The following is a 27,232-nucleotide window of genomic DNA, read 5'->3' on the forward strand; positions in this document are numbered from 1 at the left end:
CTGCAAGACCACTCGGGGGGCCAAACACATGCATCACTTAATCACTCTGGGAACTTCCTGCTGCCAGGCATGGCAATGGCGCCCCCCACCCCAACAGATTTACCAAAGGAGTAAAGAGGTTCATGGTGGGCAGATAAGCCCCTCAATGGACCCTCCCAGATGGTAGAGACCCCCTTTCCCTTCTGAAAATTGGCTTCATCAGCCTTCTCCAATAACTTAATGGTTGGAGAAAGCTTAGGAAACATGGGCAGTCGATCAGAACGCCGTTTAAAATTCTTTGCAACCATTAAGTTCTTGGAGAAGGCTGATGAAGCCAATTTTATTGGTGAAAACGCTCTAGAACAAGGAGGCGTTTCTGCACACCTACGGTGTAACTTCTGTGCACCTCATCAACTTCATTGCCAGCTACTTCGAATAGAAAAGCGACACAGCTATATGAAAGACTTCAAGATTTGTTGCAACTTTTCCCTTTGCTATTCAGCAAGCATTGTCTTTGTTGCCAACATCTCCCGACTTTGGGACTAGTTGATTTGTATATAGTATGTGTATATGTATGTATGTTTAGGCTTATAGGAATTCACTGTTCACTTTCTATTTAATTTTTTGGCACTGTACACCATGTTGATAAAGGTATAAGAAATTCTGCATAATTGAGCAGTACTGTGCATTTGTAGTACCACCTGGAGGTTGGCAACCCTACTGCAGGGCCCCACCTTGGCCTGGCCCAGCTCTGTGGCCAGAGGGATTTGTCAAAAGAATCAGGACATGAGGTCACATCGTGAGGACAAAAGAGGACCAGGTGTATTTCAAGGTTGCTGCGCAGGCGCCCACGGCCCACGGCCGGCGCATTTTCCAGTGTCGGTTGCCACAGCAGTGGCCCCCTCCCCTGCCGCCTGGCCACCGCGCACTTCAGATTCACTGCACCACCTCCAGCGTCTCGAAGGCTTTGACGTCGTGAAATTTGTCGCAGGAGAAATTGACGAGAAGCTGCTTGGTGCCAGCCTTGGTGGGGGTCAGCGCAAACTGGACGGCGGCCTGCCGCTTGGCCCCCAGCGGAGGTGCGCTGTGAAGGAAGAGCAAAGGCGGAAGGTCAAGCGAGATCAGGCAGAGGGGGAGAGCCAGCCTTTGTGGCATCCAGCCCCCCCCCCCCCGGCTGCTTCTCAGCCCCCTCTGAGCAGCCGCCGTGGGCACTCTGGCAAGGCACACCTGCTTTTCCCTTGCCCCATTAGCTGGGCAGGGCCTCCCTGGGCAAACAGGGTCAGGCTGAGCTCTGCTCGTCCCTGAAGGGGATTCTCCAGCGGAGGACCCTTCCTCTCAGAAGCGGCCCTCTGTGGTGCAGCGGCAGCAACGTGCGCAGAGGCGAGGGAGACCCAGAGCCCACTCTCTGCTCAGCCCTGCCAGCCAGAGGGTGAACTGCTGGCACTCCACCTACCCTGCAAGGGTGTTGCAACGACAGAGGCATGGGCCATGTGTGCCGCTCCTGAGCTGGATGGGGGTGGGTAACAATGGAAAGGCAAAAGGGCTTCCTGGCAGCTGACCGGGTGTGTATTTCGGGCCCTCCAAGTGATCAGGGCCCTTGCGCAGCAGCTCCAAGGCATCCATGTGCTGCCATGAAGCCCCTCCACCTAGGGAAAAGCCCCTCCCCCCCGCTTTCCTCCCCGCTGAACACTTTGGTGTGGCAACCTGGAGTTCAGCAGGGTTTGCAGACCCTAACTGGAGAGGGACTTCGACAGGACCGGCTCCCTCCTCCCTTGCCTACGCAAAGCGCTGGCGGAAATAAAACCAACACTTCTTCTTTTGCCTCGTATTTTCTTTACACTGGAGAGGCTGGCCGCTCCCAGCAGGAGTGCCTCCTTCACCACCCACCTGGATCACCCTGCAAACCTGACCTGTCCCCACAGTCTGGCCGCACAGCAAGACTTGCTTTGTGTGTTGGCGTCTCAGACCGCTGTGCCAGGAAAGACCCTCCCAGGGCTGCGGCTGCCAGTCCCTGCAGACAAGGGAGGGGCCATGCAGAAGATCAGGGCAGTGGCAACGGAAGCTCAAATCCGCCCCCCTGTAATGGAAGCTGTGAAACCTTGACTTTGCCCTCTGGGCGCCTCGGAGGAGATGGCTTTGCCTTCTTGCACCAGGCAGCCCACCTTCAGGTACGTGAAGTCCACCACCAGGGCCTCCCTCCGGCCGCCTTCTCTCCAGACTAAACGTACCCAGGCTAACTTTCCCTCAGAAAATGGGTTTTCCAGACTGCAACATGGTTTTCGCAGCCCTTCCCTTTTCCTGCTTTGATTAAAGCAGTCGCAAACTGTGATTTTAAGTTTTGGGTTGATGTTTTTGATGTAATCTGTTTTATGTTTTTAATTAATATGGTTAGCTGCCTTAAGCAGCCAGAACTGGAAACAGCATTTTTTCCAGCATGAGCTCTGCCCACCACAGAATAGAGAGGCACTCTTATTTCTCCACGAAGGGAGCTCTGGGAATGCCTCAAAAGCCCACAGTGGAATAACGAACAGTGGAGCAAAATATTTGTGGCCCTCTGCATCTACGCAATAATGCTGGAGTCTGAGCAATAAGCAAGAGGCGCTTGAACGCCTCCATCAGGAAGCCCACTTCAATGGCTACTAGCCATGGTGCCTGAACAGAGCCTCCATATCCAGAGGCAGCAAAACTCTGAATTCCAGTGCCGGCAGGCAACGTCAGGGGAAGGCCTCAGCCTCTATGCCCTGCTTGTCTGGCCCTCCAGAGGATGATAATGATGAAGAAGAGGAGTTGGTTTTTATATGCTCACTTTCTCTGCCACTTAAGGGAGACTCAAACCGGCTCACGATCACCTTCCCTTCCCCTCCCCACAACAGACACCCGGTGAGGTAGGTGGGGCTGAGAGTGTGTGACTGGCCCAAGGTCACCCAGATGGCTTCATGCGTATGAGTGGGGAAACCAACCCGGTTCTCCAGATTAGCCTCCACCTCTCATGTGGAGGAGTGGGGAATCAACCCGGTTCTCCAGATCAGAGTCCACCGCTCCAAACCATCGCTGTTAACCACTACACCATGCTGGTTGGCCACAGTGTGAGACAGGACACTGGACTAGACGGACTCTCACTGGTCTGATCCAGCAGGGCCCTTCCTACGTTCTTATATTCTTACACTCATTACCGTTCAACTAGCACAATGGAGGCTTGGTGGAGTGACTCCCATGAGTCGAACGAAACCACTGAACCGTATTCCTTGTTGAAAATAAACTGGCTCAGCAGAGAGAGTGTGTGTGTGTGTGGGGGGGGGGGTACCATTTTGTGTCCAGCATGGAAATCCAAGAGGGTGAACATGATGCCCTTGTGGAGAAAACATTTGGGTAAGAACAGAGGGCAAAAGAACTAAAGGCAATAGTGTGGCTGGAGTCTCCCACAGACCACCCAATGCCGGAGAGGATACGGACCATCGCAGAGGTCTCCAGAATGAGGGGAGGCTCCCACGGCCTCGATGTCTGTTGTGGAACTCCGCTCAGCACGGGAAGCCCAGCAGATTCCGGTCATGCTGGGCCGGGATGTCCCTCTTTCAGAAGGTGGGAGGAGGGCCAAGGGGACTGACTGGCTGTCCTTTGCGTGGTCTTCATCACGAGGGTAGACTCGGCCAATGAGGAGGAAGCACTCAGGGATGGGGGAAGGGGGGAAGTGACTGCATGACTACGCTCAAAAGCGTATCCCCTAAAAATCCTGTTAGATGCCGTGATGCAGCAGGACTCAGATCTGGCCACACTGGTGCTGGAAGCCTTCCTGGCCAGGTGGAAAGCCAACCATCAGGGCAGTCAGACAAACGCCTTAAACACCAGGCACGTTGATCTTTGAGAAATGTTAGGTAGGCTACTATGGCCAGGTAATTGCTCAGAGAACGGAGCCCAAGTTGAGTGGGACCTCTGGGAAAAGATGTTAGCAAAGGTGCGATCACGAGCACTCTTAACTGCAAAGAAATGCAGGAGGCATCTACAGAAGCCCACGTGCCGGCAATGGAAAGCTAAGGAATACGCTGGCAATCCAAATGGGCACGTGTAGGAAATGGAAGGAGGGACAGGTCGCCAGGGATGCCAACAGGCCCGTAGCCTGGACATGCATGGCTTGATCACAGCAAGCCCCGGCTGGCAAAGGCCGCTCAGAAGCGCAGAGGGCACGGACGAGCCAAGAGCGAGGGAAGCCAGGAGCCGGCCCACTGCCGTGCCAGGGTGAGGAGCTGTGTTCGTGGCTCAGTTTTCTGCCAAAGGGGGAACGAAGGAGGAGCTCGAGAAGGGGCTGGCCAGGGGGCAGGCGGCTCCCTCGGATGAGCTCATGGCGCCTTCCCCATGGCTTTCTTCTTGCTCTGTGGCTGCTGGGCCTGCCTGGCAGACAGACGCCCGTTGTGATGCCAAGGGCTGCCTGTGCTCGGGCTGGCTTTGTGCGCTAGGAAAGGGCAGCCTGGCCTTGGGAAGGTGCCAAAGAAGCAAGCAGCCTTCTTCAAACACAGCCCCTCCCCTGTCCCGTGGTCACCGTGGCCCGGGAAGGTGGGGCCTCCCACGTGCTGCTCGGGTTGCCAGATGGCAGGTGATGCCTGGAGCTTTCCCGGAATCATAACTCATCTCCAGATTATGGAGATTATCAGTTCCCCTGGAGGAAACGGTCAGTTTGGAGGGTGGACTCTTCGGCATCGGGCCCTGCTGAGGTTCACTGCCTCCCCACGACCAGCCCTCCCTAGGCGCCACCCCTAAAATCTCGAGGAATTTCCCACCCCAGAGTTGGCAACCTGACACCCTGGTACTCACTCCAGTTTAAGCTTGTCTGCCAGCAGGTCGCTGCCCTCCACCAGCAGCACACAGTCCTTGACTTCCAGTGCCAGGGGGTTCGTGAACAGCACCTGCGCCTGCACCGCCTCGTTCACCTTCGGCTGGCCCAGCACCTGCCCCGAGGCAAAAAGAGAAAGGCTCTCAGCACCAACCCCAGCACGGGGCCGGGGAGAGGGGAAGGAGACAGGCCAGGGTGGCCAGTGGGCAGGGCTCCAGCACGCCAAGGCCCTCCTGGCACCCGGGCTCCCCTTGGAGGGCCAAGAGGGGCCCCCAAAGCCCACTCCTCCTGCCCAACGATGCCCCCTCTGCCGGGGCTGATCCTTTGGCAAGCAGAGATTCTTGTAGGAGTGAAGCAGCTCCCAGGAGGATGCACAGAGCCAGCCAAGCGCTTTGGAGCCTCCCGTGCAGAATTTGCAGGCGACGGGGTGGAGAAAGAGACATGGGTGCAGCGGGCCATTCTTGCCCCAGAAACCTCCCTTTGCACCTCTGCTCCACATGCCCAGAAAAAGTGCCACCGGCCCGTTCTGCATGGTGACCCCCACTTTCTGCCCAGAGGGGGCCTCCTGCTCCTGCCCCCTGTGCCTGCTGGCGATGGTTGGAGAAAGAGGTCTCCCCCAGTTTTTCTCTTTGTCCCCCTTCTCCGCGCTGTTCCACACTTCACGGTAGTAGAATAATAGAATTGTAGAGTTGAAAGGGACCACCAGGGTTATCTAGTCCAACCCCCTGCACAATGCAGGAAATTCACAACCCCACACACACCCAGTGACCCCTACTCCATGCCCAGAAGATGGCCAAGATGGCCAAGATGATTTCATCATCTGCCTAAGGTCACAGAATGAGCATTGCTGACAGATGGCCATCTAGCCTCTGCTTAAAAACATCCAGGGAAGGAGAGCTCCCCACCTCCCGAGGATGCCTGTTCCACTGAGAAACTGCTCTAACCGTTAGAAAATTCTTCCTAATGTCTAGACGGAAACTCTTTTGATATAATTTCAACCCGTTGGTTCTGGTCTGACCTTCTTGAGCAACAGAAAACAACTCGGCACCCTCCTCTATATGACAGCTCTTCAAGTACTTGAACATGGTTATCATCTCCCCTCTCAGTCTTCTCCTCTTCAGGCTAAACATATCCAGCTCCTTCAACCTTTCCTCATAGGACGTAGTCTCCAGACCCCTCACCATCTTTGTTGCCCTCCTCTGGACACGTTCCAGCTTGTCTACATCTTTCTTAAATTGTGGTGCCCAAAACTGAACACAGTACTCTAGCTGAGGTCTAACCAGAGCAGAGTAAAGCGATACCATCACTTCAAGTGATCTGGACACTATGCTTCTGTTGATGCAGCCCAAGATCGCTTTTGCCTTTTTAGCTTTTTACTAATTTCCCTGGACGTGGCAGGTCCGGAGCGTGCAGGCGAAAGGGGAGGGGTAGGGGGGCACCGACCTTAATGGTGAGGCTGGGGTTGTCCAGGGTGACGATGCGCTCCACCAAGACGTCCCCTTCCCCCTCCTGAGTGTGGCACAAGGCTGTGGTGTGGATCATGTTGTCTGTCGTCAGGTGCTGCTGGTACTCCTCATAGCAGATCTTGACAGGGAAGGTTTTCTCTGGAGGCAGAGGAGAGCGGGAGAGGATCGAGAGAGGCCCCCTACGCCAGCCGAGGTGTGTCTTGCTCTCTCTTGGGCAGGCTTTGCTGGGGGGTTCCCTTTGGATCAGATGCTTCACGCTGCTGGCATGTCCCTGTTCTACGTGATGTTATATTTTATCCTTTCTTTTCAAATGGTACAGTAATTCAGCTGCCTGCTTTTATTGTATTTTTATTTGATTGTAAGCTGATTTGGGGGCACTTTTGGTGAAACGTGAGGTAAAAACATTTTTATATTTACATGAACAAGAGTCTTACAAACATGGGGGGTGGGGGAGAGAGAATGACCGGCAGGACTCCCCGGGGCCTCCTCCATGCACGTCCAGGGCCACGCCCTTTGGGTGCTCAACAATATCTTCCCCTCTTTTTCTTTCTTTGCAGTGGGTCTCTTGCAACCCTTCGATGTCAGGGGGCACAGAGAGGCCCGGCCCCCTCTGCATCCTCTCACCTTCCCCCACGCTGGTAGGAGTAGTACAGGTGAGGATTCGAACCTGGGTCTCCCGGATCCTAGCCTGGCCCACTAACATCTACTGCACACTGGCCCTTGTGGTGGTGGAGAGGATCAGGCATCATGTCAGGGGGAGGGAGGGAGGGAGAGGGAGAGAGAGAGAGACATGGCCAAGGAGGACTTTGCCTGACAAAGAGAGAGAATGGGAACGGCAGGAGGCCTCCGAGGCTGGAAAGAAAGGGGGGGTGTCATAAGAGAAGGGGAGGGGGAGCCCATGAGGCAGGGGCCGAGGAGGGGGCTCAACTACCTCATTCCGGATGGGCAAGCGGTGTGTGTGTGTGTGCGCGTCTGCAGCAGCAGCAGGTGTGCTGGCTCTGGCTCCTGCATGGGGGGGGGTCATCTCCAGCCTTGCCACCTCTCCCCTCTCCCTGCCCTCTCCCTTTCACACCTCCAGCCTCTCCTCCGTCCCCCAAATACTGTGCAAATGCTTCACCAGACCGTGCCCCCTCCCTGTGGCAGCAAAACATCTTTACTTTCTTTATCGTCCACAGGGTTTGGTGGAAGCCCTCCTGACGGTGGCTGATTTCCCGTCCTTCTACTCACCAGAAGAACACGAGACAGAGAGGGTGTCTGCTTTGTGCTTGCTCTGAAAACCCCAGTGACAGCCACCCCCCACCCACCCACCCTGGGCAAGAGCCCCTCTGCAAAAGGGGCGCAGTGTAGCAGCCGTGCCAGGCTGGGGAGTGTGACCTGGGGACTGGGACGGGCCTGAAAGGTTACCCACCTTCTTTGGGGCCCAGGGTCACAGACTGGGTGTTCTTCCAGACCTCATGGATGGGCATCCCCGTGTAGATGATGGTCCACGCTGTCATGTGCGCCTCCACCGTCTTCGGCTCAGAAGCGTGGTTGGTGAGCTTCAGGGCCAAGTGGACGTCTTTGCCCACCTCCGGGGTGTGCTCCACCTTGAATTTCCCCGAAACGCTGGGCTTTGGAGGAAGCAGCTTTGCGGATGTGGAGCTCATCGTGTTCAGATTCAGCTTTGCACGAGCTTTTTCAAAGACAGTCCTTTCTTTAGCAGAGCCTGCAAGAGAGAGAGAGAGAGAGAACAGGGCTTGCATGTGAGTAGCCTTCCTGCTGGCTGCTGTGGCCAGAGGAATCCACCTCCACAGGGCTGATGGTAAGTTGGACACCACAGTCCTTCCGGCTCTTAGCCCCTGGGCCATGTTTGTAGCCCCCGTGGTCACCAAGGGAGAGGGGCGGTGCTCCTGCGGGCCACTCTTTGCCAGGACTTGGTTGGCCCGTGGGGCACGAATGGCTGCAGACCTCCTCCTCGGTTCCCCTCCGGGGCAGATAGAATCATAGAATCAGAAGGGACCTCCAGGGTTATCTAGCCCAACCCCCTGCACAAAGCAGGAAATTCACAACTACCTCCCCTCCCCCCCCCCACTCCCCAGTGACCCCTACCCAGGAAATACTCAGGAAATGTTCAGCCTGGAGAAGAGGAGGTGGGGTGGGGGGAGGGGCTAGGATTACTCTGTTGAAGGGTTGTCATTTAGAGGAGGGTGGGGGGCTGTTTCAGTCTGTAGTGGAGGACGGCACTCGTAATAATGGGTTTAAATTACAGGCAGGGAGACACTGGCGTGATATTAGGAAAAACCTTTTAACGATAAGGGTGGTTCAGGGGTGGAATCGGTTGCCCAGGGATGGGGTGGGCTCTCCCTTCTTGGAGGTGATTAAGAAGAAGGTGGGGGGTTATTTGTCAGGGATGCTTTAGGTCTCATCCTGCATGGTGCAGGGGGTCTGGCTGGGTGGTCTTTAGGCCCCATTCCAATTTTTTAATTCTATGATTCTATGAAAATGAGAGGCCGTTTGGAAGCTCTTTTGAGCTGCCCACCCTGATATCCTGACGACTCTGCTTCTACCTGCAGGACGATTTCGGCTACAGACCCTCTTTGGAAGGGTTGCGGAGAGTCAGAAGACACGCCCCCCCCCCCAGCCCCAAGCAGGGCACCTCGAGGGGGCAAAAGTCCAGCAGCCAGATTTGGAAATGAGCCAGGAGGCGTTCCCACCTGTCTGAGGAGGGGGCTCACCTTACCTTCGGTGTATTTGTAATTGCTGGTGACGTCCACGCGGGCATAGCTGCCCACGGCCTTGGTGCTCGTGTACTGGCCAACAGACTTGGTTTCCGTGTAAAGTCTCTTGGTTTCTCCTGTGGACGGGTTGTGTGTCCAAGTGACGCGATCCGCGTTGACCTCCGCAAAGACAAAGGGGCTGTCATACCGCAGGTCCACGTCTCCCTCTTTGATGGCTATCAGAGAAGCTGGGCCACACTGGAAGAGGCCTGCAGGGTTCAGAAAAGGGAGTGCGTGGGCAGAAAAACGGGGTGGAAGCCCCCCCTTCAATACCAGAGAAGCAGCTAGTGGGGAGGAGCGAATGAGGGCCTTGGCCCAAAGGAAGGGTGGCTTCTTCTTGCAGTTCGCTGGGAGTGCTCGCAGGGCATGGCCATGGGCCCGAGCCTAGCTGGGTTTGGGCAGGAGGAGACCCAGCCAGGGAGGCAGCTGGGGGGCTCAGTAGCACCAGGGCGGCTTTGGTCTCCAAGTCTCTGCCGGGGGGGGGGGCTTCCTCGGGCATCTGGACGATGCTCTATTGGGGCCCTCCTTGGGCTGATCCAAGAGAACTCTTCTTGTGATCTTCCAAGGGGGGGGGGTCAGGGAGGAACTCAAACCAGGAAGACCCTCGAGTGGGAAGGGCAACCCGCAGGCTCTGTGCTGCCAGAGGAACCACAGTCAGGGCAGGATTGCGGGGAAACCTGGTGCCTTCAGTGCGCATGTCCCATTCCCACCATCACATGTACTTGTGGACACGTCATGCTGGGTTCTTTGTGTAGCCAAGTTGGCAAAGGAAAGGGTGAATTGGCTCTTGGAAGCCAGGCAAGTGGGAGTGCTGGGAATGCCCAGTAGTCAGCGGAGGGCATTTCTGCCACATGGCAACCATGCCAGAAGCTGGCCTAGGTCAAACCCAAAGCAGGTCTCCCTTACCTGAACTTCTCTCCTGTGGCGTTGCGTCTAAAATCTGCCATCCATTGAATGCAGGGGCCAGGTCAGCTCGGAGAAACCAGCTTTCGTTCCACACATGGAAGTTCCTGCAAGCAAGCGTGAGCTGGTGAGCCCAAAAGAGTCTTCCACGGGGGGGGGGGGGGGCAGCCAGCCAGTTCTCAGCCAGCTTAAGTGCCCAAAGCAAACAGATCCTAAGGAAGTCAGCGATGCCCGAGGAAGAAGCATCCCAGCAGCAGCAGAGGGGGCGGGGGGAGGAGTCCTCCCTTCTTTGTATCTAGCAAAGGGAGAAGGACGAACTCTCTGAAGCCCCTGCCCCGAAAACCTTGCCGGCCCCTCCGGCGCTCCAGTTGAGCTGTTCTACTGCAGACCGGAATGGCCTCTGCCCTCCAGAGCTCCCTTCCTTGTGACTCCTCTCCTCTGGAAGTGGCCCCCTTCTTAGCACCCGCTGGCTGGGATATCAGGGCTCAGGGATCACTTGTACCTGATGGAGCTGTGACCCTTGAAAGCTGATGCCTTGCGGATCTTGTTTGGTCTCTAAGGTGATCCAGGACTCAAGTCTAGGAGGATCCAGAATGACACTCTCCTGCCCGGGGTGGGTGGGGGGCTTACAAGCTGAGTCTGGGGCTTGGAGGCCAGGAAGGGTGAACTGGGTAACCCTGTGCTTGAGTCATAGCAATGGGGTTCCCAGGCACAGTAAATGGCTGTGCCCTGGAACAGCTGGTCACGGAGCCAGCCAGAGGGGTCGTGATCTTGGACTTGGTTCTGAGAGCGGCTCAGCCCCTGGTTGTGGCACCAACCGGTCACCGAGTGACCACAGTGCTATTCAGTTCAGCATTCATGTCAACGGGAGGAAGTTACCCCCGAAGTCCAAAACTGTAACATTCGGTTTCAAAAGAGGGAACTGCAAAAATGGGAACAATAGTTAAAAGGAAGCTGAAAAGGAAACACAAAGAGACGCAGATCCCTATAGGATGCTCAGAGGCTATTTAAAACCACACCAATTGAAACTCAGACAGAACGAATTCCCCAGGTTAGGAAAGACACTGTGTGTGTGTTAAGTGTCGTCAAGTCGCTTCTGACTCACGGTGACCCTATGAATCAATGTCCTGCAAAGTGTCCTATCTTTGACAGCCTTGCTCAGTTCTTGCAGACTGAGGGCTGTGGCTTCCTTCATAGAGTCAATCCATCTCTTGTTGGGTCTTCCTCTTTTCCTGCTGCCCTCAACTTTTCCTATCATGATTGTCTTCTCCAGAGACTCTTGTCTTCTCATAATGTGACCAAAATCTGATAGTCTCAGTTTAGTCATTTTAGCTTCTACGGTCAGTTCAGGCTTGATTTGATCTGGAACCCACTAATTTGTTGTTGTTGGGTGTTTTTTGTTTGTTTGTTTGTTTTGCCATCCATGGTATCCGTAACACTCTCCTCCAACACCACATTTCAAAGGAATCTACTTTCTTCCTATCAGCTTTCTTCATTGTCCAGCTTTCACACCCATGCATAGTAATAGGGAATACGATGGCATGAATTAACTTGATCTTGGTTGCCCTTGACACATCCTTACACTTCAGAACCTTTTCTAGCTCCTTCATGGATGCCCTTCCCAGTCTCAATCTCCTTCTGATTTCTTTGCTGCAGTCTCCCTTTTGGTTGATGGTGGAGCCAAGGAATAGAAAGTCTTCAACCATTTCAATTTCCTCATTGTCAACCTTTAAGTTGGGTAAGTCTCCAGTAGTCATTAAGTTGGGTAAGTCTCCAGTAGTCAGTAGTTTCCTCAGACATCCATCGAGGTTTTTCTTTTCTTTTGGCTACAGGAATAGTCTTTGCACATTCTTCCTTGATAATATCTCTAGTTTCCACCCATAGTTCTTCAGGTTTACATTCACTTGAACTTAGTAATGCAAATCTGTTCCTTACATGGTCTTTAAACTCTTCTGGAATATTGCTTAGATGGTATTTTGGTGCTATGAATGTTTTGGTGTTTTTCTTAAGCTTTATCTTGATTTTCGATATTACCAATTCATGATCTGTACCGCAGTCGGCTCCTGGTCATGTTTTGGCCGAGAGAATAGAGCTTCTCCATCTTCTGCTTCCAATTATATAATCTATTTGATTTCTATACTGGCCGTCTGGTGATGTCCATGAATACAATCGTCTATTTGGTTGCCTGAAACATGTGTTTGCAATGAACAGATTGTTGTCTTCACAGAATTCTACGAGGCGTTCTCCTGCTTCATTCCGTGCTCCTAGCCCAAATCTGCCAACAACATTTGATTCTGCTTTGTTTCCTACTTTTGCGTTCCAATCACCTATGATTATCAGCATATCTTGTTTAGCTGTTTGATCAATTTCTTCCTGAACACTGGCATAAAAACTTTCAATTTCTTCCTCATCAGCATCTGTAGTTGGGGCATAAACTTGAAGGATGCTTATGTTGATAGCTTTCCCTGAAGTCTGATTGATATTATTCGGTCAGTCTTTGCATTACAGCTCCTGACTGCCTTTGCTACATCTTGCCTCACTATTAAAGCAACTCCGTTTCTTCTCTTTTTGTCATTCCCTGAATAAAACACTTTGTAATTTTCTGATTGAAAATGTCCTAATCCAGTCCACTTTAATTCACTTACTCCCAGGACTGAAATGTCCATATGTTCCATTTCTTGTTTAACAATTTCAAGCTTACCCTGATTCATGCTTCTCACATTCCATGTTCCTATTATATGCGTTGAACAGGTGACATGATAGCCATGTTTAAATATTTGAAGGGATGTCACGTTGATGAGCTTGTTCTCTGTTGCTCCAGAAACTGGGACATGGAGTAATGGATTTAAACTAACAGAAAAGCGATTCCACCTAAACATTAGGAAGAACTTCCTGACGGTGAGGGCTGTTCGATGGTGGAATGCACTGCCTCGGAGGGTGGTGGAGTCCCCGTCTTTGGAGGTCTTTAAGTAGAGGCTGGATGGTCATCTGTCGGGAGTGCTTTGATTGTGGGATCCTGCATGCTGGGGGAAAAGTTGGGGTCAATGGGGATGTAGGGGGAGGTAGTTGTTAATTTCCTGCATTGTGCAGGTGGTTGGACTAGATGACCCTGGTGGTCCCTTCCAACTCTATGATTCTATTATTATTTTGGGGACTTGAAAAAATGTAGCAAATGCAAGTGACCCACACCTGATTTATTCGGGTGCAGGGGGAGCGTGCTCCTTGACCCTCTGCCGTGGGTACCCCTGAGCTCATTTGCTGGGAGAACAGATTTGCATTACGGAGTTCAAGTGAATGTAAACCAGAAGAACTATGGGTAGAAACTAGAGATATTATCAAGGAAGAATGTGCAAAGACTATTCCTGTAGCCAAAAGAAAAGAAAAACCTCGATGGATGTCTGAGGAAACTCTTAAAATTGCCAGAGATAGACGAGAAGCAAAAGTAGAAGGTGACAGAAATAGAATCAAAAGTTTAAGTGCACCGTCCCAGCGACTAGCACGTAGAGACAAAGAGACCTATTATAATAACCAGTGTAAAGAAATAGAACAACAAAAAAGGAAGAACAAGAGATCTGTTCCACAGAAATCAAAGGGAAATTTAAAGCCCGTTTATCCATGCTGAAAGATCAGCATGGAAATACATTAACTGAACAGGACAAAATAAAGAAAAGGTGGGAACAATATACTGAAGAACTATCCAGAAGAGATGAAAGGATGACAGGTTCCTTCCAAGAAGAATCTTTTGAAGAACCACCTACAGTTTTAGAAAGTGAAGTGAAAGCTGCACTGAGAGCTATTGAGAGAAACAAATGTCCAGGAGCAGATGGGATATCAATAGAGCTATTCCAAGCCACAGAAACAGAGTCCATCAAAATCTTGACAAGAATATGCCAACAGATGTGGAAAACAAAACAATGGCCCACAGACTGGAAACGATCCATTTACATTCCAGTTCCCAAGAAAGGAGAGGTCAAAGATTGCAGCAACTATCGGACCATCGCATTAATTTCTCACGCAAGCAAAGTGATGCTCAAAATCTTACAGCAAAGGCTGTTACCATATATGGAATGAGAAATGCCTGATGTTCAAGCTGGATTCAGAAAAGGAAGAGGCACTAGAGATCATATTGCAAATACACATTGGTTACTGGAGCATACAAGAGAATTTCATAAGAAAATTAGCTTGTGTTTCATAGACTACAGCAACGCTTTTGACTGTGTGGATCACAAAAAGCTATGGTCGGTTTTAAAGGAAATGGGTGTGCCACTATATCTGATCGTTTTGATGCGCAACCTGTACTCTGGACAAGAGGCCACAGTTAGAACAGAATATGGAGAAACGGAATGGTTTCCAATTGGCAAAGGCGTTATACAAGGATGTATTTTATCTCCCTATCTCTTCAATCTATATGCAGAACATATAATTAGGAAAGCTGGATTAGATTTAGATGAAGGTGGAGTGAAAATTGGAGGGAGGAACATTAACAATTTGAGATATGCTGATGACACTACATTATTGGCAGAAAATAACGAAGACTTGAAACGACTACTGCTGAAAGTTAAAAGAGAAAGTGCCAAAGCAGGACTACAGCTGAACACCAAGAAGACAAAAGTAATGACTACTGGAAGAATGTGCAAAGACTATTCCTGTAGCCAAAAGAAAAGAAAAACCTCGATGGATGTCTGAGGAAACTCTTAAAATTGCCAGAGATAGACGAGAAGCAAAAGTAGAAGGTGACAGAAATAGAATCAAAAGTCTAGGTGCACCGTCCCAGTGACTAGCACGTAGAGACAAACAGACCTATTATAATAACCAGTGTAAAGAAATAGAAGAGAACAACAAAAAAGGAAGAACAAGAGATCTGTTCCACAAGATCCAAGAAATCAAAGGGAAATTTAAAGCACGGTTAGGCATGCTGAAAGATCAGCATGGAAATACAACAGGACAAAATAAAGAAAAGGTGGGAACAATACACTGAAGAACTATACAGAAGAGATGAAAGGATAAAAGATTCTTTCCAAGAAGAATCTTTTGAAGAAGAACCTACAGTTTTAGAAAGTGAAGTGAAAGCTGCATTGAGAGCAATCGGGAGAAACAAATCACCAGGAGTAGATGGGATATCAATAGAGCTATTCCAAGCCACAGAAACGGAGTCCATCAAAATCTTGACAAGAATATGCCAACAGATATGGAAAACAAAACAATGGCCCACAGACTGGAAACGATCCATTTACATTCCAATTCCCAAGAAAGGAGACATCAAAGATTGCAACAACTATCGGACCATTGCATTAATTTCTCATGCAAGTAAAGTGATGCTCAAAATCTTACAGCAAAGGCTGTTACCATATATGGAAAGAGAAATGCCTGATGTTCAAGCTGGTTTCAGAAAAGGAAGAGGCACTAGAGATCATATTGCAAATATACACTGGTTATTGGAGCGTACGAGAGAATTTCAGAAGAAAATCAGCTTGTTTTTCATAGATTACAGCAAAGCTTTTGACTGTGTGGATCATGAAAAGCTATGGCCAGTTTTAAAGGAAATGGGTGTGCCACTACATCTGATCGTTTTGATGCGCAACCTGTACTCTGGACAAGAGGCCTCAGTTAGAACAGAATATGGAGAAACGGAATGGTTTCCAATTGGCAAAGGTGTCAGACAAGGATGTATTTTATCTCCCTATCTCTTCAGTCTATATGCAGAACATATAATTAGGAAAGCTGGATTAGATTTATATGAAGGTGGAATGAAAATTGGAGGGAGGAACATTAATAATTTGAGATATGCTGATGACACTACATTATTGGCAGAAAATAGTGAAGATTTGAAACAACTACTGCTGAAAGTTAAAAGAGAAAGTGCCAAAGCAGGACTACAGCTGAACATCAAGAAAACAAAAGTAATGACTACAGGAGAATTACACAACTTTAAGGTTGACAATGAGGAAATTGAAATTGTTCAAGACTTTCTATTCCTTGGCTCCACCATCAACCAAAAGGGAGACTGCAGCCAAGAAATTAGAAGGAGATTGGGAAGGGCAGCCATGAAGGAGCTAGAAAAGATTTTGAAGTGTAAGGATGTGACTCTGGCCACCAAGACTAGATTAATTCATCATATTCCCTATTACTGTGTATGGGTGTGAAAGCTGGACAGTGAAGAAAGCTGATAGGAAGAAAATAGATTCCTTTGAAATGTGGTGTTGGAGGAGAGTGTTACAGATTCCGTGGACTGCCAAAAAACAAATCAGTGGGTTATAGATCAAATCAAGCCTGAACTGACCCTAGAAGCTAAAATGACTAAACTGAGGCTATCGTATTTTGGTCACGTCATGAGACGACAAGAGTCACTGGAAAAGACTGTCATGATAGGAAAAGTTGGGGGCAGCAGGAAAAGAGGAAGACCCAACAAGAGATGGATTGACTCAATAAAGGAAGCCACAGCCTTCAATTTGCAAGATCTGAGCAAGGCTGTCAAAGATAGGACATTTTGGAGGACTTTCATTCATAGGGTCGCCATGAGTCGGAAGCGACTTGATAGCACTTAACACACACACACATCATGTCACCCCTCAACCTTCTCTTCTCCAAACTAAACAAACCCAACTCCCTGAGTCTCTCCTCATAGGGCATGGATTCCAGACCTTTGACCATTCTGGTCGCCCTCCTCTGGACACACTCCAACTTGTCAACATCCTTCTTAAATTGTGGAGCCTAAAACTGGACACAGTATTCCAAGTGAGGTCTGACCAATGCAGAATACAGTGGTAGTATTACTTCCCCTGATCTAGACACAATACTCCTATTGATGCAGCCCAGAATTGCATTGGCCTTCTTAGCCGCCTTATCACACTGTTGACTCATGTTCAGTTTGTGGTCCACTAAGACTCCCAGATCTCTTTCACATGTACTGTTGTCAAGCCAACTCTCTCCCATCCTGTACCTGTGCCTTATGTTGTTTCTGCCTAGGTGAAGTACTTTACACTTCTCCCTATTGAAATCCATTTTATTGCTTATGGCCCAGCTCTCCAGTTTATCGAGGTCATTCTGAACTCTGACCCTACCCTCCGGGGTATTAACTACCCCTCCTAACTTGGTGTCATCTGCAAATTTGGTTAGCATGCTCTCTATTCCATCATTCAAGTCATTTATAAAAATATTAAATAGCACCGGTCCCAGGACAGACCCCTGTGGTACCCCACTGGTCACTCCTCTCCAGGATGAAGTTGTGCCATTAATGAGCACCCTTTGGGTTTGGTTGGTCAACCAATTCCCAATCCACCTAACAGTAGCAGTGTCCAGCCCACATTTTACTAGCTTTGTTTCAAGATGATCATGGGGGACTTTATCAAAGGCTTTACTGAAATCAAGGTACACTACATCTACAGCATTCCCTTCGTCGACCATACTTGTCACTCTTTCAAAAAAAGATATGAGATTAGTTTGGCATGACCTGTTTTAGAGAAACCCATGTTGACTATCAGTGAGCACGGCATTTCTTTCTAAGTGCTTACAGACTGTCTGTTGAATTATCTGCTCTAGTATTTTACCTGGTATTGATGTTAGGCTGACTGGGTGATAATTGTTTGGGATTTCTTTCCCCCCCTTTTTAAAGATGGGGACCACATTTGCCCTCCTCCAGTCTGCGGGAACTTCTCCTGTCCTCCAGGAATTCTCAAAGATTATTGCTAGAGTACTGGGCGAAGGTGGATTTCTGGGGGAGGGCGGCCTCGGGGGCTGAAGGGTCATGGAGCCAAAGACACCTGGAGAGCCCCATCTGAATGAGCTGAGGGAGGGGTGGGGGGAGTGGCAAGCTCTGCAGCTCTAGGTGGTTGACAGTGGGGTGGGGTGACATGAAGGAGAGGGAGGAGCCAGGGAGGGGCTACTGGTGGCCTGCCTGGCCAGAAGACCACAGAACTGGCATGGGTGGTGTGGGGAGGGGAGGGGCGGGTGGGGAAAGGGGAGACTCCAGCTGTGGGGCCTCCCTCCCTCCCTCTCCTTGGCCCTGCTGCTGGGCCCTGCTTGTGTGCACAGAAGCCCCGTGGGGGCCAGAGCAGTGCGGAAAGAGACCAGTTACCAGATGCTGTCTGCTCCCATGCTCAGAGGGTTTCCAGCGGCGTCATAGTAGACATCCACCGTGAGGGATCTGTCTGTGTCGTGGGCAGAGTTGAAGTTCGTAATCATGCGCGTCGGCATGCCCAGGCACCGGAGGACTAAACAAGAGAGAGGGAGAGAAAGGCTGTTGGGACTGGCCCTCCCTTGGTGGGGTGCAAAGGATGCCTGGGAGATGGCGAGGGTGGACAGGGAGGGGCTTTTCTCCCTCTCTCGTAATACCAGAACGCAGGGTCATCTGCTGAAGCAGGAGGGCGAGAGAGTCAAAACTGATGAAAGGAAATGTTTCTTCACACAACGCATAGTTGAATTGTGGAACTCCCTGCCCCAGGATGTGGTGGTGGCTGGCTTGAAGAGGGGAGTGGACATGTTCCTGGAGGAGACAAGTATTCATGGCTACTAGTACAAATGGATACTAGTCACGATGCATAACTATTCTCTCCAGTACCAGAGGAGCAGGCCTAATATAATAGGTGCCGTGTGTGAGGTACTTTCATGCCTTACTTTCGGTTTCGCTTGTCCAAGCGGCTAAAGGTCTGGCACAAAGGCTCTTGACATGAGTCAGGCCTCTGCCGAGATGTTCTCACTCCCAGTGACTCCCTCCCCCCCCCCGTGTCCTTGACTGTTAGCAAGCAACGGCTAACGAGCAAGCCCAAGTCTCTGTTTTGATGCTCGCTTCTCCGCTCTGCCTTAGACGCTGTTATCAATTCCTTTCCCAAAGGACTGAGCTGGCACCTGCTTTGTAGACATGTTTATAACCTTGCACTGTTTTCTAAGTATTCACTGGCAGCTTTGCCTCTGCGAGGGCCTGGCTCAACCTGTTGCTTCTTCAATAAAGTTTACCTGCTTCTGACCTGACCGTCTGAGCGAGTGGCTTTTTGAGAATAGCCTATGGTGGCTGGAGAGCCTCACACCGTGGAGCACAGGCAGGATAATGCTGCTGCAGTCGTCTTGCTTGTGGTCTTCCTGGAGGCCCCTGGTTGGCCGCTGTGTGAACGGCCTGCTGGGCTTGCTGGGCCTGGGTCTGATCCAGCAGGGCCTTTCTTGCGTTCTTCTGTTCTGGGAGCCCTTTGGGTTAGGGTTAGGGTCTGTCCCCTCCTTGTGGACCGAAGGGGGAGGTTGCAGCAGCCCCACCCGGTCAGGCACGGGCAGGGAGGGGCGGTGGCTCAGGGTGAGAGCAGAAGAGGAGCAGCCCCTGGGGAAGACCTTCCTCAGCCTGAGACCCTGGAGAGCCACTGCCAGTCTCGGGTTGCCAGGTCCCTCTTTGCCACCGGTGGGAGGTTTTTGGGGTGGAGCCTGAGGAAGACGGGGTCTGTGAAGGGGAGGGACTTCAGTGCCATAGAGTCCAATTGCTAAAGCAGCCATTTGGGAGCCCGTGCTGGGGGCGGGGAGTGGGATCACGTTCCTCCCATTACAGAGGAGAGGGGCAGTGGGCACCCAGCAGCAATGCAACAGGGAGGAGGGGCTGCAGTGTGACTGGGGGGCCTTTCCCCTCTTCCCATCCGCCTTGCCTGGCTGGCGTCCAAGGGCAGTCCCTGGGTGGGGAGGAGAGTGGCTGGCTGTGGCCCTGAGCCACCCCTGGCCCCTCTGCAGCTCAGCACCTGCCCCCTCTCCCTTAGCCCCCCGGGGGTGGATGGGTGGATGGGATGTGTGCAGCAGAAGACTTCTGGCCGGCCCCTGGGCCACGGACAGTCCACGGCCCAGCATGAGAGAGAACCACGCCAGCGTCACAAGCCTGAAAAAACAAAACCCACCAACCGAAGCCGAGGAATGCCAAGAGAGAGCCGGAGAACTGGCCAGCGAGGAGTCAGGGGGCGGAAAGGCAGCACTGCAGGGAGAAGGCAGGCCAGTGTGCTGCTGGAGCCAGCCTTGGGGGCTCTTTGCACATGCTCCGAAGGAGGGAGCGCAAGGCGGAGGGGCCAGGGTGTGAGGCAGGGGCTCCTGTCCCGGTGCAGCCCCGAATGCTGCACAGCCAAGCCAAGCCTGTGACCCCCCCACACCTGGCCTTCTGGTGCCACTGCTCTGCAAAGACGCCCCCTCCCCCCCCGGCCACTGAGGCTGCCACTCCCACCAGGGCGGAGGAGACTCACCGGTGGTCAGCACTCCGGCGAAGACCCAGCACTGCCCGTACTTGACCGGCTTGAAGCCCGCGGCCTTCCACCGCTGGAGGATGTCCACACTGCCCGTCCAGCTGCTGGGGTTCTCCCCACCCGCGTAGTTGCCGCTCCAGTTGCCCTGCAGCACCCCCTTGTCGTCGTTGCTGTTCACCTGGGAAAAGGCGAGGAGGAGGAAGAAGAAGAAGAGTTGGTTTTTATATGCCGACTTTCTCTACCACTTAAGGAAGAATCAAACCGGCTTACAATCACCTCCCCTTCCCCTCCCCACAACAGACACCCTGCGAGGTAGGTGGGGCTGAGAGAGCTCTTAATAGAACTGTAACTTGCCCAGGGTCACCAAGCTGGCTTCATGTGTAGGAGTGGGGGAAACAAATCCAGTTCACCAGATTAGCCTCCATCACTCATGGGGAGGAGTGGGGAATCAAACCCGGCTCTCCAGATCAGAGTCCGCTGCTCCAAACCACCACTCTTAACCACTACGCCACGCAGGCAGGCAGGGAGAGGTCCTCTAAGGCCCGCGCCCACCGGCTGCTCCGCAGCAGTTCTGGGGAATTCCCCCCTCCCAACTTTGGGCACCTTTCCCTTGAGGAGCCTGGAAGGGGAAGGAATGCACCCCCCCCGACTCTTGCCAAGCTCTGCAGGCAATTTCGTCTCCCCTCTGCCACGGCTATGTAGATGGACGTCCCACTCAAGCAAGGCCCGGGCCAAGCCCGCCGGCACGAGCACAGACGGGGGCGGATGCCGGTGGAAACTGTGCAGCGCAGAGGGTGAATGTCCAGATTTGCTCATCAGCGGAGACCCACGATCTGCGGGGCATCCCTTTCAATGGGGTGTGCACTCAGCAGCCCCCCTCCCTGGCCTGCCAAGTGCTGCTTCTGCTCATCAGCAAAGCACAGCTGGACTGGAGGAGGAAAGGCGGAGCCCTGGGCGCCTGTCCCTGAGCCCCTGCTGGGGAAGAGCCCCTCCCTCACTATTGCCTCCTCCTCTCGGGCGTGGGATTCCCCCCCCCCCCGTTCTTCAGACTGCGCCCCACTCCCCAAAGTCGCCTGGTTCTTGTTTCCACCAGTGTGGGGGGGAAGGTTGTCTCAACGCTGCATTCTTGCAAGGCATCCAAGAACAGACCTTTGGACCATGAGGAATCAGCCCCCCCCCCTGCATCCTGCCACTGAAGTCTCTCTCTTGGCTTCCTGAGATGGGGTCTTTGGGGCCCGAACTTCCCCCCTCCCTCCCCCCGGACTGTGCCGCTGAATCTCCATTCACTTCCTTTAGTTCAGGGCTGGCAGGCCAGCGCCTGGTCCGCGGCTGCCTTGGGGAGATCTGGCTCCCGTGAGGAGGGGCCTCCCTCCATAGGGGTGGGAAGAAGAGGGGAGGGCGGAGAGGGGTCGCCTCTCCTTGGTTCACTGGGAGCACTGGCAAGGGGGTGCCGCATGAGGCCTTGAGCAGCCCCACAGCCCCCCGCCCGGCCCTCCTTACCATGGCACTCATCACCCGGCCCACGTGCTTGGGGTCGTTGCGGCGAGCCAGGTCGCTGTGGGGGTCCTGCGTGAAGCTCCTGCTCCGGTCCAGCATGGCCAGGCAGATGTTCAGGATGCCTTCTTGAAACTGTGCGCGGAGGGAGGAAGATGTCAGCCAGGCAGCTGGTCCTGCCCTGCCTTTTGTGGCCGGCAAATCCTTGGCCCAGGTAGCTCTTTCTAAACACACTCCATGGTTGAGACAGGAGTCCCACCCCCCTACCCCCCACCCCCACAATGACATGGGTTTGAAATGGAGCTGAGGCAAGAGCGGCCCCACTCCATTCAGAAGGGCCTGGGTCTTTCAGAGCCTTGCTGAAGAATTTCTGGGGGAACTTTGGGCTTTTTCTGGAAATTCTCCAAAGGTCCTGAAGCCCAGCTCTGGGGGTGGGGTGGGGGGTGTCACGTCAGAGGGGAATGCTGGGACCTGCAAGGTATTCAGTGACTCCGGCTTAGAGGATCAGGAGAAAAACTCTTCTTCATTTTCCAAAGCAGAGACAGTAGGAAGAACCCTCAGCTCTTGCTTGTCTGTCATTCTCTGCCCTCTCCTTCCTTCCACACAATTTTGTACAATTAAGAAAGTGGGGAAGAGGAAGTCATTCTGGGCCATGGTGAAATCCAGAGGTGGGAGAGTTGGCGGGGGGGGGGGGTCCTCAGGGATGCTCAAATTAGAGAGCTAACTTCAACAGATGCAGCCCCCCCCTCCAGAACCCTTCCCTCTCCCTTGGTCGAAGGTTGTTTCCTCCCCTTGAACGTACCTGTCCGAAGTTCCACCCAGACCGAGAGATGTGATTTGCGCTGCCCACAAAGACCAGGCCAAACTCGGAGAGCACATACTCCTCGCGCTCGGCAATGTTTGCCATGAACACATCATCCCCTGAAAGACAAGGCGCACGCTCTGCAGCGAAGAGGCTCGGGGTGGGAGAGACGAAGCTGCCTCCACTGCCAGCCCCAACCGACGGTTGCCCTCGCTGGGCTGGGGAAAGCCTGGAGATTGAGGGGAACGGCCTGGGGAGGGCAGGATTTGGGGAAAGGAGGAACCTCGGTGGGACATGACGCTGCCGTACAGTCCACTCCCTAAGGCTGCCATTTCCTCCAGGGAAACTGGAGACGAGCTGTAATTCTGGGAGATACCCTGGTCCCTCCTGGAGGCTGGCACACCTCAACCACAACCCTGTGGTCTCCTAATGCTTGCAAGAGGCGGGGCCTGGAAAGGGCACCTGTCCCGACACTGAGCTGCCCGCATATAGACTCCCCCAAGGCATGGGAATCAGCGGGGGGCACGGGGAGGCGTCCCCAAAGCCAAGAGCTCAGCTGAGTGCCAGCATTTCTCCTGCAGCACAAGTTTTGCCTTTCCAGGAAAGAGAGGCAGATGCCAAACCCCCTCTTCCTCCCCCCTCCCCGCCATGAGGTTCCTGATGAGGCCTCTGAGCTGGACCCCCCCTCCATCTGCTCACCCCTCCGACTGCGCACTCCGTGTGGCCCAGCTGCTTGGCATCCTGAGATGGCTCTAGCTGGGGGGGGGGGCACCTTCAAGGCACAGCCTTAGCCAGAGAGGCTGGGAAGTTTCATCAGCCCCCCCCCGGAGGCATTGGGGTATAGCAAGAGGGTGTGGGTAGGTGGGTGGGTGTGGTCCTCAGCCAGCCAGCCAGCCAAAGGAGGCCCTGCCTGTGTCCTGGGGACTTAACTGGGGGTGGGGTCTGGACCAGGCAAGGCAGAGCGGAGAACCAGCCTGCCCTTCGTAGCCGGGCCATTTCCACACACGGGTTTGATGCTGTTGAGAAGTGGGGCTTTTTTTTGCCTGCTGCCCCGTGGCTCAGGATTGCCAACAACTCAGGAGGGAAATGCCTTTCACATTTCACAACTGTGGCTTAATGTGATGTGATTTACCTCCCGGCCATGACAAATTCACCTCTGTTTAAGGAGAGGGATCTTTTGTGCCCCAGGTCGTTGGCAACCTTACAGTGAGTCATAGGATAATAGAGTTGGGAGGGGCCATAGAGGCCATCTAGTCCAACCCCCTGCACAATGCAGGATCAGCCTAGAGCATCCCTGACAAGTGCTTGATCAGACTCTGCTTAAAGGCTGCCAGTGGGGGGGGGGGGGGGAGAGCTCACACACCTCCCTAGGCAGCCAATTCCAACTCTTAACTGTAAAAAAAAAATTCCCTGATATCCAGCTGGCACCTTTCAGCCCGCAATTTAAACCCATTATTGCGATTCCTATGATCCTCTGCTGCCACCAGGAGCAGCTCCCTGCCCTCCTCTAAGGGACAGCCCTTCAAATACTTAAAGAAAGTCATCATGTCCCCCCTCAGCCTTCTCTTCTCCAGACTGAACCTTCCCAGCTCCCTCAGCCTTTCCTCGTGGGGCTCCTTGGTCTCCAGGCCCCTGACCCTCCTCATGGCTCTCCTCTGCCTCCCGCTCCATTCTGTCCACCTCCTTTTTGAAGTGAGGCCTCCAGAGCGGCCCACAATACTCCAGGTGCGGCCTGACCAATGCAGTGTACAGCGGGACAATGACATATTCAGATTTGGATGTTATGCCTCCGTTGATGCACCCCAAGATTGCATTAGCTTTTTCTGATGCTGCATCACACTCGCTGCTCATATTTAACTTATGGTCCACCTGTACCCCAAGATCTTGTTCACGGCACAACTCTTATCCTGGCAAGAGAAATCACTTCCCCTGGAGAAAATGGCTTCTTTGGGGGCGGTTTTCTGGCATTGTACCCTGGTGAGGTTCCCCCCCCTCCTCAACCCCCTCCCTTTAGGCACTGCTCCTGGAGCCAGTCAGCAAGCTGAGGTTGGGGCGAGAAAGGGGAGGGAAATGCTGGAGCTGAGAGCCAAAGGAGAGGAGTAGTTTAAAACTGAGGGCAACACAGCGGGCGGAGGTGGTCCGGTACCCCCCTGCACTCCTTATCAAGCGCCGAAACTACTGCACACACACACACACACGCACTCACTCACAGGTGTTTCAGCACTTGACAAGGTGGGGAGGAGCACGAGCGTTTTGCGCTGCAGGCCTGGTCAGCATTGGGCCCTCACAGCGTTTTTAAACGGCTTTAAAGTAGCGGCGGGATCCTCATGGTGGCCACAAGGATGCCGTCATGCCACTGAAGCTCTGTGCCTGGGCCAGGGTGGTCCGGGGGTGGTGGCTTCAACTTCCCACCCTTGACGGGGCTCAGCTGGTACCGCCCCCCTCTGTCAGGAGTCTGGGGCGTGACCTTGCATGCCTCCCTGTCCTTGCAGGCCCAGGGCAGGCGCGCAGCCAAGACAGCTTTTCACTTTCTCCATCCGGCTAAGCAGCTGATCAGGAAGCTCCAGCTTATGATGATGATGATGTCCCCTTTTCAAAGGAAGGGCTAACCTCCCCCTCCCCCATGGAGAAGATGATCTCAACAGCTCTGCCAACTGCCGTCGCCCACGGGTGACTGCGAGGACCACCTTCATTTTGTACCTCTCAGCCAAGGATTAAAGAGCAAGACCACCGTGCCCAGGCTGGCGGCGGGGGCGCTGCTCCCGGAGCCGGTCGTCATGCTGAGGTTGTAGCGTCCAATGATGGCGTTGGCGGGACTCGAGATGGAGACCGTCACCGTGCTGGCGTCAGCGGAGGTCTGGACCGCGCTCCAAGCGCCGCTGCGTGGAGTCCGGGTCACGGCAAAGGCCACCCGTGTCTTGGCCTGAAGAGCAGGGGTGGCCCCTGAGGACAAAGGAGACCACCGCGCCATGAGGAAAGCCACACCCCCTCAAGCCGAGAGGGCCTCCCATGCCAGGGCCAGAGGTCCACCCATCTGCTACTGATTGATTGATTGATTGATTGATTGACGGTTACACCCAAGGGGCTGTATCGTGGCAGGGAGGGGTATGCAGAGGGAGGCCCAGGAGGGAGAGAAAGAGGAGCATACCTGTTTCCGCGATAATTGTGAGGTTCCCTGATGGCTTCGTCCCTCGGTAGGTCAGAGTGACGGCAAACGGCTGTCCCCGCCGCGCCACCAGCTCCTTGGTGCTGTACTGGTCAGTGTGGTGGGCCAGGGTGTTCTCTTTCCATTTCCAGTCAACGTTTGCTAGATTCAGTGCTGGAAGAAGGCGAGGAGAAGAGGTGAGGCAAGACTCAGAGCAGTCAGGCCTTGCCCCCGCAGCAACCCCCGCGGATGGGGAGGGGGCTCCCTTTCCTGCCTGCACGAGAAGACGCCACCCCCCACCCCCAGGTGAGTAGCCCAGGGGCCCCCTTCCCAGGGATTCCTTTGTGGTAAAGAAGCTGACCATAGCTCCCCCGCAAGCTCTGGTGATGGTTGGGGTCAACCCTCAAGTTAACCCCCTGAATCCCACTGGCTGGTTACAGAGGTTGTTTCTCTGGAGCAAGAACATCACGGCATTTGTTGCACTCATTCTACGCCAACCATTTACAGAGAAGGAGCGAGCGGTTGGGGCCCCCTGAGGCATTTGGAGCGAGGGGCTAACACAGGAGGTCATTCTGCTGACTGCCCGCCCAGCCAGAGGGCCCCGGGACGGCTCCGCTGGGCCTGACGCCGGCTCGGCTCCCTTCGCACTGCAGCCCCCTCCCGCCCCCAGCAGCGGTGTATTGTGGCATGGGGCGCTTGGGCACTGGGCAGCAAGAAGGGGGCGGGCGGGGGCACAAGGGGGCAGCGTGCTTATTAACTGCCCTCGTTCCCCGTGTGCTGCATCGCAGAAGAGCCCAAGGCAGCTCACAGCAGTATGAGAACTCAACGTCCATTACAAACAAGCAAAACCCTGGCCCGTCAAGGCAGTGAAGCACCGCAGAGCTGCTAGAGGTGGGGGTGGGGGTAGGAAGAGGGCACCACAGTTCAGGCCCTCCAGCACGACGTGCCCCCTCCCCTCCAGGAAGAGGTCTGGCGTTTGAGGTCTGTTCTGGTTTGGGATTGCTGCCATGCTTAGGGCCACACAGCTTTTGGCTGCCGTATTTGTGCTGACTGACTTATTTCAGTAGTGTGAACAAAAATTGCTGTAACATTTCTGGTAAACCACTTGAAGGCCCCGTATAGGATACGGGGCAGAAGCGTGTGAATAAATCAGCCAGGAAATCGGTGTTGGGGTTGTGTGGAGAGAGCAGTTCTCTGGCACTGCCCCATATTCCTGGCAGGGGTTCGTTCTGGCCCCTCACTGCCCGCCTGTGCCCCCTCCAGGGAACCATCCCCCAGCCGGCACCTGTTGGCCGGGAGGCCCTGGAAGCAGAGGCTGCCGGGCGCCTGGCAATGCTGAGTGAGGCTTCAGGGTGCTTAGTGAGCGCTTGCTTCATCGTTCATTCTGTGCCAGGAGGCGAGCTGGCGAGGCTGGATGCTGCCGGTGGAGCCCCGGGGACCGTCGCAGGAGGGTTCCCTGCCCAGGACCCAGGAGTCCTGCTTGGGCTGGGCTCGGCTGCAAGCAAAAGAAGGATTGGCCCCGAGGCCCTGAGCCCGGTCCTGTCCAGCAAGCCCTGGCCTGCGTGCCGAGTGCCGGCTCCAGCCTCCCACTATAATTAAGGTCCTTTTACTGGGGAGAAGCGCACACTCCCTGCAGCCGTCACCCTCTGCCACTCTGTCCGCA

General features: G+C 53.6%; 1 protein-coding gene across 1 annotated transcript; it reads right to left on the reverse strand.

Annotated features, from left to right (window-relative positions):
* Nucleotides 1-915: 915 nt before the first annotated feature.
* LOC130473439 (protein-glutamine gamma-glutamyltransferase E-like) lies at nucleotides 916-25,933 on the reverse strand. Its single transcript, XM_056844959.1, has 12 exons — nucleotides 25,573-25,933; nucleotides 25,125-25,367; nucleotides 22,425-22,543; nucleotides 21,629-21,757; nucleotides 20,129-20,306; nucleotides 18,004-18,139; nucleotides 9,933-10,036; nucleotides 8,990-9,235; nucleotides 7,679-7,975; nucleotides 6,248-6,408; nucleotides 4,786-4,919; nucleotides 916-1,063 (listed from the first exon to the last, which is right to left on the reverse strand). The coding sequence occupies exons 1-12, from the start codon at nucleotides 25,931-25,933 to the stop codon at nucleotides 916-918; spliced, it is 2,256 nt and encodes a 751-aa protein (XP_056700937.1).
* Between the last annotated feature and the right edge of the window lie 1,299 nt (nucleotides 25,934-27,232).

The sequence above is a fragment of the Euleptes europaea genome, chromosome 2 (assembly GCF_029931775.1).
Source record: "Euleptes europaea isolate rEulEur1 chromosome 2, rEulEur1.hap1, whole genome shotgun sequence".
Taxonomy (NCBI): Eukaryota; Metazoa; Chordata; class Lepidosauria; order Squamata; family Sphaerodactylidae; genus Euleptes; species Euleptes europaea.

Bases quoted from the DNA above. Each gene is read 5' to 3' on its own strand.
- LOC130473439 (XM_056844959.1), bottom strand. From the start codon at position 25,933: ATGGTCAGCTTCTTTACCACAAAGGAATCCCTGGGAAGGGGGCCCCTG. The intron at 22,544-25,124 runs GTACAAAATGAA...CTTGTCTTTCAG, and splicing joins CTTTAATCCTTGGCTGAGAG to GGGATGATGTGTTCATGGCA. The intron at 6,409-7,678 runs GTGGGTAACCTT...CTCTGCCTCCAG, and splicing joins GACCCTGGGCCCCAAAGAAG to AGAAAACCTTCCCTGTCAAG.